The sequence below is a fragment of the Papio anubis genome, chromosome 20 (genome assembly GCF_008728515.1).
Source record: "Papio anubis isolate 15944 chromosome 20, Panubis1.0, whole genome shotgun sequence".
In the NCBI taxonomy this organism is placed as follows: Eukaryota; Metazoa; Chordata; class Mammalia; order Primates; family Cercopithecidae; genus Papio; species Papio anubis.
In genome coordinates this window covers 17,452,547-17,477,932 of record NC_044995.1, presented here as the reverse complement: position 1 = coordinate 17,477,932, position 25,386 = coordinate 17,452,547, and the positions used below count along the sequence as shown (strand labels likewise).

Sequence of the window (25,386 nt, the reverse complement as noted above, 5' to 3'; positions counted from 1 at the left end):
TAAACGCAAGCTGTCTGTCTCCAAAGCTCTGGCTTTTCTCCATGGATGCAGTCTCTCAGATTGGGTAAAGTAAACCACACAATGGAATATTATGAGCCAGTATCAAAGAATGTTTAGAACAGTCCAGTAAAAATAACGTCAGACTGTGGTATGACTGTGATTCAACCCAATTCCTGTGTATAAGAAAAAATGCTCCAAGCATTCTCAATGGCCACTGAGTGATTGAATGAAATCTTTTGTAAATAATTGTGGCTATTATCTATGGAGCTCTTTCTTGATCAGCCCCACCCCGTGTTACATGTTTTACTTGCTGTATCTTTCCAAGCACTTGCAAAGTAGGCGCTGTATATCAGTTTTAGATATTAGGTCACTGAGGCTAACACAAGAGCAGACATTCACCCAAGGTTACCCAGTCACAAGGTGGCAGAACCAGAATTCAAACCCAGGTTTGTGGTTATGTGCAGTGATTCACGCCTATAATCCCAGCATTTTGGGAGGCTGAGGTGGGAGGATTGCTTGAGGCCAGGAGTTTGAGGTCACAGGGAGCTGTGATTGCATGATTGCACCAATGCACTCCAGCCTGGGTGACAAAGTGAGACCCTGTCTCCAAAAACAAAAACAAAACCCAAGGTGGTTAGTTCCTTGAGCCATGAAACCTCCGTGGCTCTTTTTAAGTTTTCAGTAATAAGATGCGAATATTTTCATTTTTAGTAGTTTTTTTTTGAGACAGAGTCTGGCTCTGCAGGTGTGTGCCACCGCACCCAGCTAAAATCCACGCTGGAGTGCAACGGTGTGAACTCGGCTCACCGCAACCTCCGCCTCCTGGGTTCAAGCGATCCTCCTGCCTCAGCCTCCCGAGTAGCTAGGATTAAAGGCGCTCACCACCATGCCTGGCTAATTTTTGTATTTTTAGTAGAGATGGGGTTTCACCATGTTGGCCAGGCTGGTCTCAAACTCCTGGCCTCGTGATCTGCCCACCGCAGCCTCCCAAAGTGCTGGGATTACAGGCGTGAGCTGTCTCCAATGATGTTACTATTTTCATAATGGAGAAATAGTTTTTTAAAAAGAAGTCTCCTTAAGGAAGTAGACTCATTTATTTTTATTTTATTAGCTATGTGCATTACTTTGATAAAATTTAAAACCCTAAGTTACACCGTACACAAAAATCAGTTCCAGATAGATTGACAACCTAGGGTAACTCAAATGAGAAAGCTGTTGGAAAGTAACAGAAGAGGCCAGGTGCGGTGGCTCACACCTGTAATGCCAACAGTTTGGGAGGTCAAAGTGGGAGGATCGCTTGAGTCCAGGAGTTCAAGATCAGCCTGGGGAATATGGCAAGACTTGGTCCCTACAAAAAAATTAACAAAATTAGCTGGGCGTGGTGCACGCACCTGTAATCCCAGCACTTTGGGAGGTCGAGGCAGGTGGATCACCTGAGGTCAGGGGTTTGAAACCAGCCTGGCCAACATGGTGAAACCCCGTCGCTACTAAAAATACAAAAATTAGCCAGGTGTGGTGGCGGGTGCCTGTAATCCCAGCTACTCGAGAGGCTGAGGCAGGAGAATCGCCTGAACCCGGGAGGCAGAGGTTGCAGTGAGCCGAGATTATGCCATCGCACTCCAGCCTGGGCAACAGAGTGAGACTCTGTCTCAAATAAATAAATAAATACAAATAGAAATAGAAATAAACAAAATTAGCCAGGCATGGTGGTGGTGCATGCCTGTGGTCCCAGCTACTGGGAGGCTGAGGTGAGAGGATTGCTTGAGCCAGGGAGGTAGAGGCTGCAGTGAGCTATGATGATGCCACTGCACTATAGCCTAGGTGACAGAGCAAGACCCTATCTCTAAAAAAATAAAATAAAAGTAAATAAACCAATAAAAATGGACAACCCAATAGAAAACCGGACAAGACACTTGAACAAGCACATCACAAAAAGGATATCCAAAAGACCGATATGCAAATGAAGAGATGTTCAATTTCATTACTCAGCAGGGAAATGCAAATTAAAACTACAATGAGTTACCACTACACACCCACCAGAATGACTAAAAATAAAGCACTTGACAATGCTTTATTGGTTTTAGGTGTTGGCAGCGATGTGGAACAATGGTAATGTTCTAACGTGGCTGGTGAGAGGAGAAGAAATTATTATGATCACTTTGGAAACCTCTTTGGCTGTATCTACCAAACATAAATATATAGACACCTTATGATCCAGCCATCTTATACTCCTGGTTTACATCCAAGAGAAATGTATATATATGTTTAACAAAATATGTACTAGAATGTTGATCGCAGCACTATTTGCAAAAGCCAAAAAAAAAAAAAAAAAGGAAGTAACTCAAATTTCCATTGACAATTGGTTTTGATAAACCAATTGATAAACAAATTGATAAATAAATCACTGAAGGCTGGGCGTGGTGGCTCACACCTGTAATCCCAGCACTTTGGGAGGCCAAGGCAGGCGGATCACCTGAGGTCGAGAGTTCGAAACCAGCCTGGTCAACATGGTGAAACCCTGTCTCTACTAAAAATACAAAATTAGCTGGATGTGGTGGCGCATGCCTGTAATCTCAGCTACTCAGGAGGCTGAGGCAGGAGAATCGCTTTAACCTGGGAGGCAGACGTTGCAGTAAGCCGAGATCACCCCATTGCGCTCCAGCCTGGGCAACAAGAATGAAATGCCGTCTCAAAAAACAAAAACAAAAACAAAACCCCACCATTGATACATAAATTGGGGTGCATTCACACAATGGAGGCTACTTGGCAATGAGAAAGAAAATGGGTTGCAATTATATGCCCAACTCAGATAAATTTCCCTATCATAAAGTTGAGTGAAAGAGTTAATCCTGTATATTTCTAGTTACGCCATGTGCAAAAATAGGCAAAATGAAACCACTGTGTATAGGGAGGCATACTCAGGTGGGGAAACTAAAGTCAGGTAAAAGTTAAGTGGATTCCTTCCCGGGAAGGAAGAAGGCTGTGCTGCAGAGGAAGCAGGAGGGGGCTTGGGGGAAGCCGGTAAGATTATTTTTCTTCCACCTGATTGGTGGTTACACAGGTGTGTTCACTTTGTCCTATTGATTCAGTGGGACATTTATGTCTCATGTACTTTTCTGCATGTATATCACATTTCACAGTTTAAAAGGTTTAAATTGACGGGGCATGGCGGCTAACACCTGTAATCCCAGCACTTTGGGAGGCCGAGATGGGGAGATCACTTGAGTCCAGGAGTTCAAGACCAGCCTGGCCAACACAGCGAAACTCCATCTCTACTAAAAATACAAGGCCAGGTGCAGTGGCTCACGCCTGTAATCCCAGCACTTTGGGAGGCCGAGGCGGGCAGATCATGAGGTCAGGAGATCGAGTCCATCCTGCCTAACACGATGAAAACCCGTCTCTGGGCAGATCACGAGGTCAGGAGATTGAGACCATCCTGCCTAACACGGTGAAACCCTGTCTCTACTAAAAATACAAAAAATTAGCCGGGCGTGGTGGCGGGCGCCTGTAGTCCCAGCTACGCAGGAGGCTGAGGCAGGAGAATGGCAAGAACCTGGGAGGAGGAGCTTGCAGCGAGCCGAGATTGCGCCACTGCACTCCAGCCTGGGCAACAGAGTGAGACTCTGTCTCAAAAAAAATAAATAAATAAAAATTAAAAATTAAAAAAAGAAAAAACAAAAATTAGCCGGGCGTGATGGCACACACCTATAATCCCAGCTACGCAGGAGGCTGAGGCATGAGAATCGCTTGAGCTTGGGAAGCAGAGGTTGTTGTGAGCCGAGATCACGCCACTCACTGCACTCCAGCCTGGGGGACAGAGTAAAGTGACTTAGAAAACTAGGTTTATTAAGACTCTGTCTTACAAACTGGGCAGACTAGATGTCTTGGTAATAATTAGAATATTATTGATAATAATCTTCTAATTATTATAATGATAATTATGATAATGATAATTAGAAGATTGTATGGGGGCACTTGCTCTGTGCTAGGCACTGTTCTAAGGGGTTTATTATTTAATCCTTGCAACAACCCTATAAGGTGCTACTATTGTTCCCATTTCACAGATGGGGAAACTGAGGCACCTTGCAGTTAAATCACTTGTCTAAGTCAATGCTGAAGATCCATTTATAAGCAGGCCATCTAGCCCCAGAGTCGATGCTCCGCTCCCCACCACAAGCTTATACCTGAGCTATAAGCCCTCATCTGCCAGTCAGGGTCCAACCAGAGGCAATTCCAGTGGGTTTTTTTCACCTGGGCTGGTGGTTGGGAATTCAGGAGCTACGTGAATTTGGATAGGGGAAATTTTTTTTACCTCTCCTTTTACTACGCTTTAATCTCGCAGTTCTCAAAATGTGGTCTGGGGACACCTGTGGGTCCCCAAGACCTTTCTCAGGGGGTTAGTGAGGTCAAAAGTATTTTCATAATTATACTAAGATGTTTGTCCTTTTCATTCTCCAGTGACTACCTGACCTGTGATAATGTCATCACTCTGATGGCTAATAGAAATATATGCATGTATATTCGTGTGTTTTTTTAAAACTTCTTGTTTTCAGCCAGGCACGGTGGTTCATGCCTGTAGTCCCAGCTACTTGGGAGGCTGAGGCTGGAAAATCGCTTGAACCCAGGAGGTAGAGGTTATAGTGAGCCGAGATCGTGTCACTGCACTCCAGCCTGGGCAACAGAGAGAGACTCTGTCTCAAAACAAAAACAACACACACACACACACACACACACCCCTACACCTTATATCACAATAACACTGGTTTCCTTTGTATTTCTGTGTATTTATTTTATACATGTAACAACATGATTCTGAGAAGGGCTTGACCAGCTTGCCATAGGCATCTTTAGGACAAAAAAGTTTAGGAACCTCCCATTCTGGAAGAACTAAGAATAAGGGGAGGTTATAATTGGGGGCCACAGGAGTGGCAGGTATTCAAGTTTGGCTATGAGAGCTACTTTCGTTATATTTTAGGCTGTAATGGAGACTCTGGGAGTGGGAAGAAAAAAAAAAACTCAAACAGTCAAAGGGCTCATTTTGATTTTCCCACACTCCTAGTGCCAATTTCTGAAATTGGTGTCCACCATCAGTAGAAGCCTATATGCTCTGAATTTACAAAGCCAAGTAGTGGCGGGTCATTGTATCTGCGTTCAGGGAGGGGAAACGACTGGAAATCCGGGCCCCCCAGATCTTTCCTGCTTCTCCTTTTGTGGCAGCCACTCCTCACATTCAAACAGTTTGCAAAAGTTTACAGGAGAGAACCCTAACTTGTTCCCTAGACGTCAGTTTCTGGAGTTCATGCATTAATACGATAAAAAGAACAGCTGATTCTTATCCAACCCTTACTCTGGGCCGGGCCCTGTTATCAGCATGAAATTTCATGCAGCAACTCGTTTACTCTTCACAACAGCCCACAGGGTATATACGATCATCACCTCCTTTTCACAGGTGAAAAAACCCGAGGTCCAGCGAGGTTGAGTAACTCACCAAGGTCGAACAGCTCAGAAAAAACCCACTGCAATTCCGGGATTCTAGTTTTGTTTTCGGGTTGTCCCGGGCTTCTGAGGAGGAGTCAGTGGGCTCAGCATGGAGAGGAAGGAAGCCGGAAGGAATTGCGAGGAAGATGCAGCAAGGCTGGAAAGGTTGGGGATCCCCTGGTACCTGCACATCTGGGTACCTGGGGATGGGGCAGGGCCAGGGTAGGGGCCAGTGTCCGTGCCCTGGGGGCCCCCCAGCTGAAAAGTGGGCGCCTGAAGGATGAGCGCAGGCTTACCTGCCGGGCGCTCACCTGGTGGCCGACGCGGAGGTGGCGGCCGAGACGCACCCAGCCTTCCTGGGTCCCCCTTCCCGCGCCACGCCCTGGGGGAGGGGGCGGTGGGCGGGTGGGTGTGGGGCGCCCAGGACCGGCAGGACCTGTGGGACCCGGGGCCCTGGCTGTCTAGGGAGGCTGTCACCCCGAGGCGACCGGCTCTTCCGGGGCTGGGACGGCTGTAGGCGGCGAGAGGCCTCGGCACCCACGAACTCATAAATACCGGGGCGGCGCTGGTGGCTGGAGAGGCGCGTGCGGGCAAGCTGGCGCCCCCGAGGGTGAGCCGGGGTCCGGGAGGGCACCCCCGCTCCCGGATGGTCCCGACCCGGCTCCAGCCTGGCAGCTGGAGACAGAGCTGGAGCAGGCGGGGAAGCGCTGGGGAGAAGGCGGGTGGGAACAGATGGTGGAAGGGCAGGGACGCTGGCGATGGGGAGAGAGGATGCGGCCGCTCTGGCCAGGATGGACTTAAAGGATCTGAGGGTGGCGTGGGAGGATTGGGGTCACTAGGAGCAAAATGGAAGGCTAAGGATGGAGTAGAGAGGCGAGATCCCAGGAGCAGGCAGGAATACTTGGAATCTCGGGAGTAGGTAGGAGAACTGGGGTTTCTAACAGCAGGATGGAGAGCTGGGGATGGGGCTGCCGAATGCAACCTCCTACACAGCCTCCACCCCACTCCCAGGCCCCCAGCACTGAGAGTGAGCTCTGGTTAGGAGCAAGGCTCCGGAATCAGGCCCTCCTGGGTTCAAATCCTGGCTCCATCGCATCCTAGCTGTGCAGTTGAATCACTCAGCTGCTCAGTTTCCTCATCTGTGATATGGGGATGACGATGCTCACAGCCACCACCTCATAGCAATGTCATGAGGCTTCCGTGAGTTCATCTATGTCAAGCGGTTGGCACACTGTGAGTGAGGCTCAGAGAGCTCTGCTGCTGCTCCTTAGCCATTCTTATTTTTGGTTTCTCTCTCCAGCGTCTGGATAACCACCCATCTTGAAGGAGACCTCCCTGCCCTCCTGCCTCTGTCCCCCAGAGGACTGCCAGATCATCCTCTATTCCCCAACCTCCCAGCCCTTCCTGCTGTACCTGTGAGGAGGTGATCTCCTCAGTCCCTCCACTTTTCCCCTGTCTGCGGTCACCACCCCACCACCATGCACCCCCTTCCTGGCTACTGGTCCTGTTGCTCTCTACTCCTGCTATTCTCCTTGGGAGTCCAGGGGTCCCCAGGGGCCCCCAGCGCTGCCCCAGAGCAAGTCCATCTGTCTTACCCAGGTAAGTGTCCCTGACCCCTTTCTACGCCTCTCCCAGCGAGGCCCAGCGGTGCTTCATTGTTTGAGGGTTCAGGAATCCCCACCGTGAGCCCCTAAGCAGGTGGCTCATTTCTCCCAAGCCTCTGTCATCTGCCTCTGTGGAATGGGAAGTACAGGCCGTGGTACACCTGGAAGTGTGCGGAATGATCACGGTGCCCAGCCCACAGGGAGTGCTCTCCTGCTCTCCTAAGGGGGCTGCTGCTGTCCTTGTTCATTGCATCTCTGTTGCGCTTCTGGGACCTGGCACATTGTTCGTTTGTGCACAGTAGGCCTCAGAGCCAGTTTTGGAAGGAACCAGTGGATGAGTGATAACAGAGCTGGATTACCCAGCCCCTTCTCCATCCCTCCTCTCCTCTTCCCCACCAGGATGGCTGCCTCCCAATCTTTGATTAGGATCCTTCCACTGTCAGGGCAAGAGCTTGGACTCTGGACCCTCGGCACCCAGACCAAATGGGTTAGAATCCCATCTTTGCTATGTACCTGCTGCCTGATCTTGGGCAAGTGGCTTAACCTCTCTGGCCTCAGCCTCCTCATCTGGATAATGGGGTGATATTAGTGCAACCTCATGGTGAGGTGTAAAGGAGTTGCTACCTGTAAAGAGGCAGAACTGAGGCTGGGTGTGGGGGCTCACACCTGTAGTCTTAGCAGTTTGGGAGGCTGAGGCGGGAGAATCACTTGAGGTCACGAGTTTGGGACCAGCCTAGGAAACATAGTGAGACCTCTGCCTCTTAGGAAAAAAGAAAAAAAATCTTAGTCATGTGTGGTGGCAAACACCTGTAGTCCCAGCTACTTGGGAGACTGAGGTGGGAGGATCGCTTGAGCCCAGGAGTTCAAGGCTGCAGTGAGCCATGATTGGCCACTACACTCCAGCCTGGGCAACAGAGAGAATCCTGTCTTTAAAAAAAAAAAAAAAATGTGGTGGAGGCTGGGCACGGTGGTGCATGCCTGTAATCCCAGCACTTTGGGATGCTGAGGTGGGTGGATCACTTGACCTCAGGGGTTCAAGACCAGCCTGGGTAACATGGTGAAACCCCATCTCTACAAAAAAATTTAAAAAATAAAAAAATTAGCTGTGCATGGTGGCTCACGCCTGTAGTCTCAGCTACTTGGGGAGCTGAGGCAAGAGGGTCACTTGAGCCCAGGAGGCAAAGGTTGCAGTGAGCCAAGATCATGCCACTACACTCCAACCTGGGTGACAGAGTAAGACCCTGTCTCAAAAAAAAAAAAAGGGTTGGTGGGACAGAACCGAGTTTGGTATGTAGCAGCAATTTCCATACACTTTAAATCTCAGGACTATTTGTTTTACACTGTTAATCTCATAACTCTTTTACACTGCTAAAACTTACGGAGAACTTCAAAGAACTTTAGCTTATGTGCACTATAGCTAGCAATATTTACTAAATGAGGTATTAAAACTGAGACATTTAGGCCGGGCGCGGTGGCTCAAGCCTGTAATCCCAGCACTTTGGGAGGCCGAGACGGGCGGATCACGAGGTCAGGAGATCGAGACCATCCTGGCTAACACGGTGAAACCCCGTCTCTACTAAAAAATAAAAAAAAAAAAACTAGCCGGGCGAGGTGGCGGACGCCTGTAGTCCCAGCTACTCGGGAGGCTGAGGCAGGAGAATGGCGTAAACCCGGGAGGCGGAGCTTGCAGTAAGCTGAGGTCCGGCCACTGCACTCCAGCCGGGGTGATAGAGCAAGACTTCGTCACAGAAAAAAAAAAAAAAAAAAAACTGAGACATTTAAAATTTTTTACTGTCATTTAAAATTAACAATAACAAATACCTTCTGTATTAATGTAAATGATATTTTTAATGAAAAAACTGTATTTTGCAAGAGAAGAAATTGAGTGAGGAGAGTGACGTTGCTTGCATCTTTTAAAAATCTTTTATTTTTTACTCTTTTGAGACAGGGTCCCACTCTGTCACCCAGGCTGGAGTGTAGTGGCACAATCTTGGCTCACTGCAGCCTCCATCCTGCAGGGTTCAAGCGATTCTCCCACCTCAGCCTCCCCAGTAGCTGGGATTACAGGCACCCACCACCATACCTGGCTAGCTTTTGTATTTTTTATAGAGATGGAATTTCACCATGTTGCCCAGGCTGGTCTTGAACCCCTAAGCTCAAGCAATCCTCTGGTCTCGGCCTCCCAAAGTGCTGGGATTACAGGCATGAGCCACCGTGCCTGGCCTAAAATCTCTTTAGTATCTGGTTTGGTAACTGACACCTGGATTCTCCTCAGATCTGTTTTCATTTTAGTCTGTTGTGATTTGTTGTTTTGGATTTTGCCTGCAAAGAAAATCTGTTCTTGCACAGACATGTGGTTGAGACAGGGAGAACAGTTGTTTGTTTGTTTTTTGACACAGGGTTTGGCTCTGTCAGGGTTTGGCACTGGAGTGCAGTAGCACAAACATGGCTCACTGCAGCCTCGACTTTCAGACTCAAGCGATCCTCCCACCTCAGTCTCTCAAATAGCTGGGACCACAGGGGCATGACACCATGCCCAGCTAATTTTTTTTTTTTTTTTTTGAGATGGAGCCTCACTGTATTGGCCAGGCTGGAGTGCAATGGCATGATCTTGGCTCACTGCAAGCTCTGCCTCCTGGGTTCAAGTGATTCTCCTGCCTCAGCCTCCCAAGTATCTGGGATTACAGGCACATACCACCACGCCTGGCTAATTTTTATATTTTTAGTAGAGATGGGGTTTCACCATGTTGGCCTGGTTGGCCTTGAACTCCCGACCTCAGGTGATCCACCCACCTCAGCCTCCCAAAGTGCTGGGATTACAGGCGTGAGTCACCGTGCCAGGCTCTAGTCCTACTCTTTTCTATCTGTGACAGTTCCTCAGTTATTCCTTATCTTTCCTTGTTTTTCATGTCTTTTACGTCTTCAAAGAAGATAGTTTCTTCTTTTTTTTTTTTAGATAGGATCTCACTCTGTCACCCACACTGGAATGCAATGGTGCAATCATAGCTTACTGCAACCTCTAACTTCTGGACACATGTGCTCCTCCTGACTCAGCCTCCTGAGTAGCTGGAGTAGTGCAGACGTGCACTACCATGCCTGGCTAATTCTTTTTATTTTTTATAGAGATAAGGTCTCACCGTGTTGTCCAGGCTAGTCTCAAACTCCTGGGCTCAAGTGATTCTCCCACCTCAGCATCCCAAAGTGCTGGGAAGACAGGGGTGAGCTACCATGCCCAGGAGAGAAAGAGTTTCTTAAAGGTTAGTTGCAATGTGGAATCAGAAACCACATGAATGAACCGGCTTGGCATTTGCCGGTCTAGTGACCTTGGACAAAGCACTTTGCCTGGAGGCCTCTGTAAAAATGGGAAAGGCAGTAAAAACCCATCTCATAGTGCTGCCGTGGCAATCCAGTGAGATCATGGCTGTCCTTTTTCATCCTACACAATAACAATGGCAAGTACATGCTTATAAGTGCTCTAGATGGATAACTCGTTTAACCTGGTATCCACTTTAAGCTGTAGGTACCATTGCTACTCCCGTTTGACAAGAGAGTAAAACTGAGATCCATAGCAGGGGAAGAGTCTGACCCCAGTTCACATAGCCTGGGAATCTGAATGCTGGCAGGCTGGTTCAGGAGCCCACGATCTTTGTGGGTTTGTTTGTTTTGAGACAGAGTCTCACTCTGTCGCCCAGGCTGGAGTGCAGTGGTGCGGTCTTGGCTCACTGCAACCTCTGCCTCTCACGTTCAAGGGATTCTCCTGCCTCAGCCTCCCAAGTAGCTGGGACTACCAGCGCATGTCACCATGCCTGGCTGATTTTTGTACTTTTGTATTTTGTATTTTTTTGGTTTTTGAGTTGGAGTCTCACTCTGCTGCCCAGGCTAGAGTGCAGTGGTGCGATCTTGGCTCACTACAACCTCCACCTCCCAGGTTCAAGCGATTCTCCTGCCTCAGCCTCTCAAATAGATGGGACTACAAGTGCATGCCACTAAGCCCGGCTAATTTTTGTATTTTAATAGAGACAGGGGTTTCACTGTGTTGCCCAGGCTGGTCTTGAACTCCTGACCTCAAGTGATCCGTCCACCTTAGCCTCCCAAAGCGGTGGGATTACAGGCATAAACCACTGCACCCGGCCCCTAATTTTTGTATTTTTCAGTAGAGACGGGGTTTCGCTATGTTGGGCAGGCTGATCTTGAACTCCTGGCCTCAAATGATCCACCCACCTCAGCCTCCCAAAGTGCTGGGATTACAGGCATGAGCCACTGTGCCCGGCCTATTTTAAAACTCTTTAATTTTGTACCACTTTTAGATTTAGCAGAAACGTTCCAAAAATATTACAGAGTTCCTGTCTCCCCTCACTCGGTTTCCCCTGATGTTAACATTTTATGTAACCATGGTACAATGATTAAAACCAAGAAATCAAGATTGGTACAATACTGTTAACTAAACTACAGATCTCATTTGAATTTCACCCGTTTTTCTTCTAATGTCCATTTCCCCTTCCAGAATCTGATCTGGGGTCTCACATTGCATTTAGTGGTTGTGCCTCCCTAGTCTCCTCCCATCCATTAGTTTCTCAGTCTTCCCTTGTCTTTCATGATCTTGGTATTACTGAGTACTGATCAGCTATTTCATACAGTATCTCTCGTTTGGGGTTTGTCTGATACTTTCTTATGACTGGAATTAAGTTATATATTTTTGGCAAGACTATCATAGACGTGATGTTGTGCCCTTCTTGGTGCATGATATGAAGGATCAAGATGTGGCTATGACTTATTGTTGTGACTTACTGATGTTGACCCAGATTGTTTCATTAAGGAGGTGCCTGCTGGGTTTCTCCTCTATAAAGTAATTATTCTTCTCTTTGTAGTTAATAAATATCTTGAGGGAGATGGCTCAAGACAATGCAAATCCCGTTTCTCCTCAATGTTTGCTCACTAATTTTAGCATCCATCAGTGGATCTTATTGGCAACAATTATCAATGTGGTGTTTGCCTAATGGTGATTTTCTAATTTTCTAATTCCCTCCTTTTTTTTTTCCTTTTAAATTTTATAACTTTTGTTTTGTTTTGTTTTTGAGATGGAGTCTTGCTCTGTTGCCCAGGCTAGAGTGCAGTGGCGCGATCTCGGCTCACTGTAACCTCCGCCTCCCAGGTTCAAGCAATTCTCTTGCCTCAACCTCTCATGTAGTGGGGATTACAGGTGCACGCCACCATGCCTGGACAAGTTTTTGCATTTTAGAAGAGACGGGGTTTCACTGTGTTGCCCAGGCTGGTCTCGAACTCCTGAGCTCAGGCAATCTGCCTACCTCATCCTCCCAAAGTGTTAGAATTACAGGTGTGAGCCACTGCGCCCGGCTAATAACTTCTAATTTATTTATTTATTTATTTTGAGACAGAGTCTTGCTCTGTCACCCAGGCTGGAGTGCAGTGGCACAATCTCAGCTCATTGCAACCCTTACCTCCTGGGCTCAAGTGACCTTCTCACCTCTGCCTCCTGAGTAGCTGGGACTACAGGGATGCACCACCATGCCTGGCAATTTTTGCATTTTTGTAGAGACAGGGTTTCACCATGTTGCCCAGGCTGGTCTGGAACTCCTGGGCTCAAGCAATCCACCTGCCTCAGCCTCCCAAAGTGTAGGGATTATAGATGTGAGCTACTGTACCCAGCCTCCACACTTGTTTTTTTTTTTTTTTTTTTTTTGGTCTATTGTTCCTATTCAATATAGTAGCTCCTTCCATCTAATTGAAATTTTATTTTAAGAAAAAGCTGTCCCTTCCTGATCCCTTTATTAATTTATTCAATGATTTATTTATATCATGGACTCATGGATATCCATTTTATTCCATGGGTGAAAAATCTGATGTTATGATTGTCCCAGATTTGGTCTCTCAGAATTCCTTCAGATTGGGTTCTGTGTTGTTACAACAAGCCTCCATCATTTCTGAGTACGTCCTCACTTGATGACATCACAAATCATTCCAGGCTCCTCTTGTATATTTCCTGTTCCATCCCTGGAAGCACCTATTTCCCACAATGAGTTCCAGTTTCTTTTTTTTTTTTTTTGAGATGGAATTTCACTCTTGTCACCCAGGCTGGAGTACAGTGGCGTGATCTCGGCTCACAGCAACCTCTGCCTCCCGGGTTCAAGGGATTCTCCTGCCTCAGCCTCCCGAGTAGCTGGGACTACAGGCGTGCACCACCAAGCCCAGCTGATTTTTGTATTTTTAGTAGAGATGGAGTTTCACCATGTCAGTCTGGCTGGTCTCGAACTCCTGACCTTGTGATCGACCTGCTCAGCCTCCCAAAGTACTGGGATTACAGGCGTGAACCACTGCACCCAGCCCTCCAGTTCCTTTTTATTGGAGAATGGGTATTTAGAAATTAATATCTGGGCACTAGGTGTGCTCATTGCCACTGAGATGTCATAGCTTCTAGTTCCTCTCAACAAACACAGCGAGGCAATACATGCATGTACACAAAGCTTCATGTTCACACATCTATGTTTGAATCTGTATAAAATTTTTTTTTTTTGAGACGGAGTCTTGCTCTGTCGCCCAGGCTGAAGTGCAGTGGCGCAATCTCGGCTCACTGCAAGCTCTGCCTCCTGGGTTCATGCCATTCTCCTGCCTCAGCCTCCCCAGAAGCTGGGACTACAGGCGTCTGCCACCACGCCCGGCTAATTTTTTTTGTATTTTTAGTAGAGACGGGGTTTCACCGTGTTTGCCAGGATGGTCTCAATCTCTTGACCTCGTGATACGCCCCTCTCGGCCTCCCAAAGTGCTGGGATTACAAGCGTGAGCCACTGCGCCCGGCCAAATCTGTATAAAATCAATTACCTGGCCGGCCACGGTGACTCAGCACTTTGGGAGGCCGAGGCAGGTGGATCACTTGAGGTCAGGCGTTTGAGACCAGCCTGGCCCACATAGTGAAACCCCATCTCTACCAAAAATACAAAAAATTAGCTAGGCATGGTGGCATGTATCTGTAATCCCAGCCACTCAGGAGGCTGGGGCAGGAGAATCACTTGAACCCGGGAGGTGGGTTCAAGTGAACCAAGATCGCACCACTGCCCTCCAGCCTGGGCAACAGAGCGAGACTCCAACTCAAAAAAAAAAAAAAATTACCATGAGATCTTACTGATATCCCTGATTTCAGCCCAGGATCATGGGTTTATTTTAGCCTCATCTTTCCTTATTTGTAACTTCTTTCTCTAACACTCAGAAACTTGACTCTTACTGTCTACAATATATTTATTTGTTCAATCCTAGTGTATACATAAAGCAGTTACAGCTGGGTGTGGTGACTCACGCCTGTAATCTCAGCACTTTGAGAGGCCGAGGTGGGTGGATCACCTGAGGTCAGGAGTCAAGACCAGCCTGGCCAACGCTGTAAAACCCCATCTCTACTAAAAATACAAAAATTAGCTGGGCATGGTGGTGCGTGCCTGTAATCCCAGATACTTGGGGGGCTGAGGCAGGAGAATCACTTCAACTCAGGAGGCAGAGGTTGCAGTGAGCCAAAATCGTGCTATTGCACTCCAGCCTTGGCAACAAGTGTGAAACTTGATATATATATATATATATATATATATATATATATATATATATCAGTTTCAGAATCATTTACGGGTATGCCTGTGAGAAGCACGCAATGCCAAGGTGACAGCCTTTATGCACAGTCCTTTTCGTCTTTTGCCTTATAATAATACCCACTTAGGACACTGTTTCTTGCAGTTATTTTTCTTCCTTACCCCCTTCCACGTGGTTATGTTATTCATTTTTTTATCTGGTTAGGTCCACTTATTAGTGTCTCTATTCCACATTGGGTTCCCCCCATATCTTGATAGTTTTGTTTATTTTGTGAGTGTGTGAGGGAAACGTGAAACACGACTACAGTTCCAGGAGTCAAACTTATACGAAAAGCCTGACTCAGATAAGTGTCTCTGTTTCTTCATCCCTACTACTCTGTTCCTCTGTTCCCATTCCCCCTTTCATTTATTTATTTATTTATTTATTTATTTATTTATTTATTTGAGACAGAGCCTTGCTCTGTCTTGCCAGGCTGGAGTGCAGTGGTATGATCTCAGCTCGCTGCAGCCTCCGCCTCCCGGGTTCAAGCAATTCTCCTGTCTCAGCCTCCTGAGTAGCTGGGACTACAGGCGTGTGCCACCAAACCCGGCTAATTTTTGTATTTTTAGTAGAGATGGGGTTTCGCCATATTGGCCAGGCTGGTCTCGAACTTCTGACCTCAAGTGATCCACCTGCCTTGGCCTCCCAAAGTGCTGGGATTACAGGTGTGAGCCACTGAGCCTGGCCCCCCGCTTTTTTTCTTTCTTTCTTCTTTTCTTTCTTTTCTTTCTTTCTTTCTTTCTTTCTTTCTTTCTTTCTTTCTTTCTTTCTTTCTTTCTTTCTTTCTTTCCTTCTTTTCTCTTTCTTTCTTCTTTCTTTCTTTTCTTTCTCTCTTCTTTTTCCTTCCTTTCTCTCTCTCCCTTCCTTTCTTTCTCTTTTCCTTCCTTCCTTCCTTCCTTCCTCCCTTCCTTCTTTCCTTCCCCTCCTTCCTCAGCCCCCATTCTTTCTCTTTTTTTTTTTTTTTTTGAGACGGGTCTTGCTCTGTCACCCAGGCTGGAGTGCACTGAGTGGCACAATCTCGGCTCACTGCAACCTCTGCCTCCTGGGTTCAAGTGATTCTTCTGCCTCAGCCTCCTGCGTAGCTGGGATTACAGGCATGCACCACCATGCCCGGCTAATTTTTATATTTTTAGTAGAGACCAGGTTTTGCCATGTTGGCCAGGCTGGTCTCGAACTCCTGACCTTAAGTGATTTACCTGCCTGAACCTCCCAAAGTGCTGGGATTGCAAGTGTGAGCCACTACGCCCAGCTAATTTTTGCATTTTTAGTGGAGACAGAGTTTCACCGTGTTGGCCAGGCTGGTCTCAAACTCCTGGCCTCAAAGTGATCTAGCCACCTCGGCCTTCCAACGTGCTGGGAATACACATCTGGCCTCCTCTTTTTTTCTACCTCATTTTCCACCCATCCCCTGTAAGTAATTCATCTCTTTAGTACCTGGTGTATCCTTTAGTACCTGGTGTATTTCTTTTGTACAAATGAGCAGAGACACCTCCATATTTTCTTATACCCCCTTACATTAAGGGCAGCTAACTATACTCTTATGCACTTTGCTTATTTTGGTATAACAATATGTCCTGGAAACATTTCATAGCAATTCTTGGAGCTTGTCCTCATTCTTTTTTACACCATTGTGTGGATGTTATTCAGTCACTCTCCTAAATATGGGCATTTAGGTTGTTTCCCGTATTTTGCAATTACAAAGAGTACTGCCATAAATAACCCTGAGCACATGCATTTTTGTATGACTGGAGGAAGAACTCTTAACATTACACTACACCACACGGTATTTTTAAAACCTTGACTTGGGTGCTAACATTTAAGAATTTGAAGCTATCACTTCAAAATCTGGATTTTCATATCTATCTATATATGCTCCTGGGATATAAAAACCACCGTGTAGAGATGTGTTCTAGGCCGGGCGTGGTGGCTCACGTCTGTAATCTCAGCACTTTGGGAGGCTGAGGTGGACGGATCATGAGGTCAGGAGTTAGAGATCAGCCTGGCCAACATGGTGAAACCCTGTCTCTACTAAAAATACAAAAATTAGCCAGGCGTGGTGGCGTGCACCTGTAATCCCAGTTACTCAGGAGGCTGAGGCAGGAGAATCACTTCAAATGTGGGGCTGGAACCCCCACACAGAGTCCCTACTGGGGCACCACCTAGTGGAGCTGTGAAAAGAGGGCCACCGTCCTCCAGACCCCAGAATGGTAGATCCACCGACAGCTTACACTGTGCTCCTAGAAAAGCTGCAGACACTCAATGCCAGCCTGTGAAAGCAGCCAGGAGGGAGGCTGTACCCTGCAAAGCTCCAGGGGCAGAGCTGCACAAGGCAATGGGAACCCACCTCTTGCACCAGCATGACCTGCATGTGAGGCCTGGAGTCAAAGGAAATTGTTTTGGAGCTTTAAAATTTGACTGCCCTGCTGGATTTTGGACTCGCATGGGCCCTTTAACCTCTTTGTTTTGGCCAATTTCTCCCATTAGGAATGGCTGTGTTTACCCAATACCTGTATCCCCATTGTATCTAGGAAGTAACTAGCTTGCTTTTCATTTTACAGGCTCATAGTTGAAAGGGTCTTGACTTGTCTCACATGAGACTTTGGACTGTGGACTTTTGGGTTAACGCTTTTGGGGGACTGTTGGGAAGGCATGATTGATTTTGAAATATGAGGGTATGAAATTTGGAGGGGCCAGGGACAGAATGATACGGTTTGGCTCTGTGTCCCACCAAAATCTCATCTTGAATTGTACACCCATAATTCCCACATGTTGTGAGAGGGTCCTGAAGGGAGATCAGTTGAATCATGGGGGCAGTTTCCCCCTTACTGTTCTTGTGGTAGTGAATAAGTCTCATGAGACTGATGGCTTTTTTTTTTTTTTTGAGACGGAGTCTCCCTCTGTCGCCCAGGCTGGAGTGCAGTGGCTGGATCTCAGCTCACTGCAAGCTCCGCCTCCCGGGTTTACGCCATTCTCCTCCTCAGCCTCCTGAGTAGCTGGGACTACAGGCGCCCGCCACCATGGCCAGCTAGTTTTTTGTATTTTTTTAGTAGAGACGGGGTTTCACCGTGTTAGCCAGGTTGGTCTCGATCTCCTGACCTCGTGATCCGCCCGTCTCGGCCTCCCAAAGTGCTGGGATTACAGGCTTGAGCCACCGTGCCCGGCCTGAGACTGATGGTTTTATCAGGGGTTTCCGCTTCTGCTTCTTCCTCATGTTCTCTTGCCACCACCATGTAAGGGTATGTCTTTATCAGCAGCATGAAAATGGACTAATATAGTAAGTTGGTACCAGTAGAGTGGGGTGTTGCTGAAAAGATACCTGAAAATGTGGAAGCAACTTTGGAACTGGGTAACAGACAGAGGTCTGAACAGTTTAGAGGGCTCAGAAGGAGACAGGAAGATGTGGGAAAATTTGGAACTTCCTAGAGACTCGGTTGAATGACTTTGACAAAAATACTGATGATGATATGGACAATGAAATCCAGGCAGAGGTGCTCTCAGGTGGAGATGAGGAACATGTTGGGAACTGGAGCAAAGGTGACTCTTGTTAGCTTTTAGCAAAGAAACTGGTGGCATTTTGCCCCTGCCCTAGAGATTATTGGAACTTTGAACTTGAGAGAGATGATTTAGGGTATCTGGTGGAAGAAGTTTCTAAGCAGCAAAGCATTCAACATGTGCTATTAAAGGCATTCAATTCTAAAAGGGAAGGAGAGCATGAAAGTTCAGAAAATTTGCAGCCTGATGATGGGATAGAAAATAAAATCCCATTTTCTGAGGAGAAATTCAAACTGGCTGCAGATATTTGCATAAGTAATGAGGAGCTCAATGTTAATCCCCAAGACAGTGGGGAAAATATCTCCAGGGCATGTCAGAGACCTTTGCGGCAGCCCCTGTCATCACAGACCCAGAGGTCTAGGAGGAAAAAATGGTTTCATGGGCAGGGCCCAGGGTCCCTGTGCTGTGTGCAGTCTAGGGACTTGGTGTCCTGCATCCTAGCCACTCCAGCTGTGGCTGTCAGGGGCCAACATAGAGCTCGGGCTGTGGCTTCAGAGGGTGCAAGCCCCAAGCCTTGGCAGCTTCCACGTGGTTTTGAGCCTGCAGGTGCGCAGAAGTCAAGAATTGGGGTTTGGGAACCTCCGCCTAGATTTCAGAAGTAGTTTTCATGCTGTTGATAAAGACATACCTGAGACTGGGAAGAAAAAGAGGTTTAATTGGACTTACAGTTCCACATGGCTGGGGAGGCCTCAGAATCATGGCAGAGGTGAAAGGCATTTCTTTTTTCTTTTTTTTTTTGAGACAGAATCTTGCTTTGTTGCTAAGCTGGAATGCAGTGGCGTGATCTTGGCTCACAGCAACCTCTGTCTCCCTGGTTCAAGCAATTCTCCTGCCTCAGTCTCCCAAATAGCTGGGACTACAGGTGCACGCCACCATGCCCAGCTAATTTTTGTATTTTCAATAGAGATGGGGTTTCACCATGTTGGCCAGAATGGTCTCGATCTCCTGACCTCGTGATCCGCCCACCTTGGCCTCCCAAAGTGCTGGGTTTACAGGCATGAGCCAATACACCCAGCTGGTGAAAAGCATTTCTTACATGGCGGTGGCAAGAGAAAATGAGGAAGAAGCAAAAGTGGAAACCCCTGATAAACTCATCAGATCTCGTGAGACTTATTCACTACCATGAGAGCAGTATGGGGAAAACTGCCCCCTTGATTCAAACAGTCTCCCACTGGTCCCTCCCACAACACATAGGAATTATGGGAGTACAATTCAAGATGACATTTGGGCGGGGACACAAAGCCAAACCATCTCACGGAGGTTGCAGTGAGCCGAGATTGCGCCATCACACTCCAGCCTGGGCAACAGAGCAAGACTCCTCCTCAAAAAAAAAAAAAAAATTAACTGGGCATGGTGGCATGTGCCTGTGGTCCCAGCTTCTTGGGAGGCTGAGGCAGGAGGATAGCTTGAGCCCAGGAGGCCAAGGCTGCAGTAAGCGAAGATGGCACCACTGCACCTCTAGCCTGGGCAACATAGTGAGACCCTATCTCCAAGAAAAAAGAAAAGTCAATAGCTTTGCTAGTACTGGGCCCGTTTTCTGCTTGCTTGGTGGCTATCGCCAGATCTGAGTGATGGCTGCCCCTTTGAGATAGGGCAGGGTCTACAGTTGGCTACATGCTCTGTAACTCCTTGCTCACTTACAGGTGGCCCTTGTCTCCCTTTAGATCACCTGTGGCCTCCAGACACCCAAGCTGGCAACCTTTAAATGACATCATGTGTGTACAATAGTTGGTACAAGACCTGCACACAGTAAATAATGATATTAATAATAATACTCATTCCCCCATATAACCCTAAGTGTACTAGGCACTATTTCATTTGCTTTACTTATATTTATTCATCTAAGCCTCATAACAACCATATAGTGCAGAAACTATTATTTTTCCATTTTACAGACAGGAAAACTGAGGCTCAGAGAGGTGAAGTGATGTGCCCCAGGGAAGCTCAGCTTAGAAATGGCAGAGCTGGATCGTGCCTGTAATCCCAGAACTTTGGGAGGCGAAGGTGGGTGGATCACCTGAGGTCAGGAGTTCAAGACCAGTCTGGCCAACATGGCAAAGCTACATCTCTACTAAAAATGCAAAAATTAGCCAGGCATGGTGGCACATGCTTGTAATCCTAGCTACTCGGGAGGCTGAGGCAGGAGAATCGCTTGAACCTGGGAGGCGGCACAGGTTGCAGTGAGCTGAGATGGCACCACTGTACTCTAGCCTGGGCAGCAGAGTGAGACCCCGACTCAAAAAAAAAGAAGAAGAAGAAATGGCAGAGCTGGGATTGAACTTGGGCAGTTCCAGAACCTGTCTCCTTAACTACTAACTGTTCATCAGTGGTCAACGCCCCTCACTTTTTCTGCACATCCCTACCACCCTGCCCAGGCCTCACTCCTGGTCTATCCTCTGTCCCTTTCTCCCCAGGTGAGCCAGGCTCCATGACTGTAACCTGGACCACATGGGTCCCAACCCGCTCTGAAGTGCAATTCGGGTTGCAGCCGTCCGGGCCTCTGCCCCTCCGTGCCCAAGGCACCTTCGTCCCCTTTGTGGACGGGGGCATTCTCCGGCGGAAGCTCTACATACACCGAGTCACGCTTCGCAAGCTGCTGCCGGGGGTTCAGTATGGTGAGAGGGCCCCCAGGTTGAGCTCTTGATGGGGAATGGGAAGAGGAGTGGGATACAGACTAGAAGCTACCACTGGCCGGTGGCTCAGGCCGGGCTGGTAACTCCTCTGCCTATCTGCAAGCCTATTGTATGAGACCCCAGGATGAAAACGGAAGGTGCGGGGAAGGCAGATCGAAGGGGCATGGGCCAGCCCCAACCAGTCCCCCCATCTCCTCCCCTCCACCAGTTGGGGAAGGATGGGGTTGGAGGGAGCGTCCTGGGGCGGCCCAGCTGACGGCGACATTTTCCTCTCCCTTCAGTTTATCGCTGTGGCAGTGCGCAAGGCTGGAGCCGTCGGTTCCGCTTCAGAGCCCTCAAGAATGGGGCCCACTGGAGTCCCCGCCTGGCTGTGTTTGGGGACCTGGGGGCTGACAACCCGAAGGCCTTACCGCGGCTGCGCAGGGACACCCAGCAGGGCATGTACGACGCCGTTCTCCATGTGGGTGAGGCATCCGCAGGGGCGAGCGGAAGGATGGTGGTCAGCGCGCACGCGGAGGGATGGTGTGGGGAGCGCAGGTGGGGGGCGGTACCAGGACCGTGGAGGGGACAGGGCTGGGGCCAGTGTGTCTCTGAAGGGACAGGGGATGAGACTGGCTACGGAGATGGTGTCTGTGGCCAACCAGCCTGCCTTGGTTAAAATCCCAACTCTGGCACTCTTGCCAGGAGCAGGGGTTTTTCCCCCGTGTATTTTGATTAGAGAGAAAGCTGGTTCCGAGTTCGCAGGACTGTTATGATGACTACGTGAGTTCGCGTTGCCTGGCAGGGTGCAGGTGCACTTCGGTGTCCTTGTGCTGTTGTTATTATTGCTGCTGTTTTTATTTAAGAGAGGGAAGAGAATGAGATGGGTAATGGGGATTGGGGATTGTATGTTTCAAAGTGCAGGCGCTGGAATCAGGCTCCCTAGGTTTTATTTCTACATCTTCACTAGCCAGCTGTGTGACCTGGGTCCTCAGTTTCCCCATCTGAAATAGGAATAATAATAATACTAATGTTGGGCTGGGCGCGGTGGCTCATGCCTGTAATTCCAGCACTTTGAGAGGCCAAGGTAGGTGGATCACTTGAGGTCAGGAGTTCGAGACCAGCCTGGCCAACATGGTGAAACTCCATCTCTACTAAAACTACAAAAATTAGCCAGGTGTGGTGGCATGTGTCTGTAATCTCAGCTACTTGGGAGGCTGAGGCAGGAGAATCGCTTGAACCTGGGAGGCAGAGGTTGCAGTGAGCCAAGATGGCACCACTGCACACTAGTCTGGGCAGCAGCAGGAGACTCCGTCTCACAAAAAAAAAAAAAAAAAAAAGAAACAAAGAAAACAAAAACAAACAAACAAACCATCTTGGCCAGGCACAGTGGCTCACACCTGTAATTCCAGCACTTTGGGAGGCTGGTTTTGAATTCCTAGGCTCAAGTGATACTCCTGCCTTGGCCCCCTAAAGTGCTGGGACTAACCTGGCTCTCTCAATTCCAATGAAAGCAGAGCTGGGCCTGGGTCCTCACCCTCCTTCCGCCCCCTCCCCCAGGAGACTTTGCCTACAACATGGATCAGGACAATGCCCGCGTCGGGGATAGGTTTATGCGGCTCATTGAACCTGTGGCTGCCAGCCTGCCGTACATGACATGCCCCGGGAACCACGAAGAACGCTAGTGAGGACCGAGGGCTGTGGCGGTGGGCAAGGGCTGGATCAATGGAAACGGTCTCATTCTTCTTAGTGTCTCCTTTGAGTCTCTCATGCTGCAACATTTCAATTGTAGCAAGAGGAGATGGGGGTGGGCTGGAAGCCAGACTCAGGGCCCGACAGTGGCAGGGTATAGGAGTAGGGCTAGGAAATTCAGTCCCTCACCTCTATCCCTTGTACTTCCTTTATTCTAGCAACTTCTCTAACTACAAGGCTCGCTTCAGCATGCCGGGGGATAATGAGGGCCTGTGGTACAGGTAATGTGCAGGTGCCGGGGGACTGGCCCTCTCCCCTGAAAGATGGGAGATGCAGAGGAGCCCCGGTCCCTGATCCCTGCCCTTTGACTCCTCCAGCTGGGATCTGGGTCCCGCCCACATCATCTCCTTCTCCACCGAGGTCTATTTCTTTCTCCATTACGGCCGCCACCTGGTACAGAGGCAGTTTCGCTGGCTGGAGAGCGACCTCCAGGTAACCTGGGTGGAGGCCCCCTGTAGTCCCCTGGCTGGCCCCACCTCCCCCTCCACCCCCTACTCCTGGCCCCTCACCCTGGGCCCTTCTCCCTAGAAAGCCAATAAGAACCGGGCAGCCCGGCCGTGGATCATCACCATGGGGCACCGGCCCATGTACTGCTCCAACGCAGATCTGGACGACTGCACACGACATGAAAGCAAGGTGAGGCCCCTGCCTGGGAGACGGTGGGGAGGTGCCGAGAGCCAGGTGCGCGTCGGTGTGCGTCACCCTCACCCACTCATTCACCCTGCCCAGGTCCGCAAAGGCCTCCAAGGCAAGCTGTATGGTTTGGAGGATCTTTTCTACAAATACGGTGAGCAACCCTTGGGACCCATGCCCCACACCCCACCTCTGCCCGATTCAGAGGTCTGATCCCCGCTTGCTCTGTCTCAGGAGTGGATCTGCAGCTGTGGGCTCATGAGCACTCGTATGAACGACTGTGGCCAATTTACAACTACCAGGTGAGGCACGTGGAGGGCTGGGCGCCCACGCAGCTGGGGTCAGGGCGGTCAGATGTCCCCAGAATGGCCTCGTGTGACTGCCCGCCACCCAACGTTGTTCCCTTCCCCAGGTATTTAACGGCAGTGGAGAGATGCCCTACACGAACCCGCGAGGACCTGTCCACATCATCACAGGATCTGCCGTGAGCAGGGGGACGGGTGCCTTTGCCTTCTCTCTCTCTTTCTATCCATGGAGGGCTGACTTCGTTCCAGCCTGAGTGCTGGGTGCTTTATACAGTGGATATCACTTAACCCTCAGCCCTAAGGTCAGAAACTCCTAGCAGCATGCCCATTGGATAGATCCAGGAACAGAGCACAGACAGGAAGATACTACAGTGAGTTATGATCACTGTACTGTACTGTGTACTGTACTGTACTGTAGCCTAGGTGACAAAGCCAGATCCCGTCTCGAAACAAAAACAAAACAAAACAAAACAAAAAAACTATCTTTTCTTTTTTTTTTTTTTTTTGAGACGGAGTCTCACTCTGTTGTCCAGGCCGGAGTGCAGTGGCATGATCTCAGCTCACTGCAACCTCCGCCTCCTGGTTCAAGAGATTTCTGGCTAATTTTTGTACTTTTGGTAGAGATGGGATTTCACCATGTTGGCCAGGCTGGTCTCAAACTCCTGACCTCAAGTGATCTGCCTGCCTCGGCCTCCCGAAGTGCTAGGATTACAGGTGTGCCTGGCCCAAATGTCCAGTTTCTCCTCAAACTTTCACCCTCTTATTTTAGAACTCATTAGCGGACCCTGCCTGCAACAGTTATTACTAAACTGTTCTAATGAGAACCCTTCCTCCCTCCCTCCCTCCCTCCCTCCCTCCCTTCCTTCTTTCCTTCCTTTTTTGAGACGGAGTTTCACTCTTGTTGCCCAGGTTGGAGTGCAGTGGCGCGATCTTGGCTCACTGCAACCTCCACGTTCCGGGATCAAGCCATTGTCCTGCCTCAGCCTCTCGAGTACTTGGGATTATAAATGCCCACCCCCATGCCCGGTTAAGTTTTGTATTTTTAGTAGAGATGTGGTTTCACCATGTTGGCGAGGCTGGTCTCGAACTCCTGACCTCGGGTGATCGGCCCACCTTGGCTTCCCAAAGTGCTGGGATTACAGGCGAGAGCCACTGCGCCCAGTCTTACTATGCCGTTCTAATGGGGATTTTCTGTCGCCCTCACTCTTCCAAGATTTATTAATTGAGATCCTCCTGCAAGGCTGACTTGTGTCTTCTGCCACATTTGTTTAGTTGGTTAATTGTTTATTTATGTCTGTGTGAACTCATGGGTAATTTATTTTACTCTGCGGGTTATTATCCAACACGACTGTTATTTATCTGGATGTTTAGGTTGTGCCGGCTGCGGCCATCAGTGGGCTCCTGTCTCCTTTCCACTCGTCCCCTCCTTATTCTCTGGCACTTCAAAACATTCCAGGATCATCCTGTGTTTTTTCTGCTCAGCCTTGGAATCTACCCCTTCTCCATGGAGCGAGGCTTAGTTTTTTATTTTTAAATTTAATTTTAAAAAGTTTGGCCACACACAGTGGCTCACGCCTGTAATCCCAACACTTTGTGAGGCCGAGGCGGGCAGGTTGCTTGAGGTCAGGAGTTCGAGACCAGTCTGGGCAACATGGTGAAACCCAGTCTCTATTAAAAAAAATACAAAATTTAGCCATGCATGGCGGTGCACACCTGTAGTCCCAGCTACTTGGGAGGCCAAAGTGGGAGGATCATTTGAGCCCAAGAAGTCGAAGCTGCAGTGAGCTGAGATTGTGCTACTGCACTCTAGCCTGGGGACAG

At 48.7% G+C, this 25,386-nt stretch overlaps 1 protein-coding gene across 10 annotated transcripts in view; it reads left to right on the top strand.

Annotated features, from left to right (window-relative positions):
• The first annotated feature begins 5,367 nt into the window (after nt 1-5,367).
• The window catches only part of ACP7 (acid phosphatase 7, tartrate resistant (putative)), a 28,498-nt gene continuing 8,479 nt past the window's right edge, over nt 5,368-25,386 (top strand). For 2 of the 10 annotated variants that reach the window (XM_021931085.2, XM_021931084.2), the window contains exons 1-10: nt 6,113-7,077; nt 20,678-20,878; nt 21,178-21,360; nt 22,436-22,559; nt 22,786-22,848; nt 22,945-23,059; nt 23,156-23,263; nt 23,357-23,414; nt 23,495-23,562; nt 23,673-23,744. In XM_021931085.2, the coding sequence (XP_021786777.1) occupies nt 6,957-7,077; nt 20,678-20,878; nt 21,178-21,360; nt 22,436-22,559; nt 22,786-22,848; nt 22,945-23,059; nt 23,156-23,263; nt 23,357-23,414; nt 23,495-23,562; nt 23,673-23,744 (1,113 nt within the window). In that variant the 5' untranslated portion in view covers nt 6,113-6,956. Of the gene's footprint in view, nt 5,644-5,914; nt 6,089-6,112; nt 7,570-20,677; nt 20,879-21,177; nt 21,361-22,435; nt 22,560-22,785; nt 22,849-22,944; nt 23,060-23,155; nt 23,264-23,356; nt 23,415-23,494; nt 23,563-23,672; nt 23,745-25,386 lie in introns of those variants that run through there. The other 8 variants (XM_021931083.2, XM_021931080.2, XM_009194413.4 and 5 more) reach the window with 7 other exon arrangements.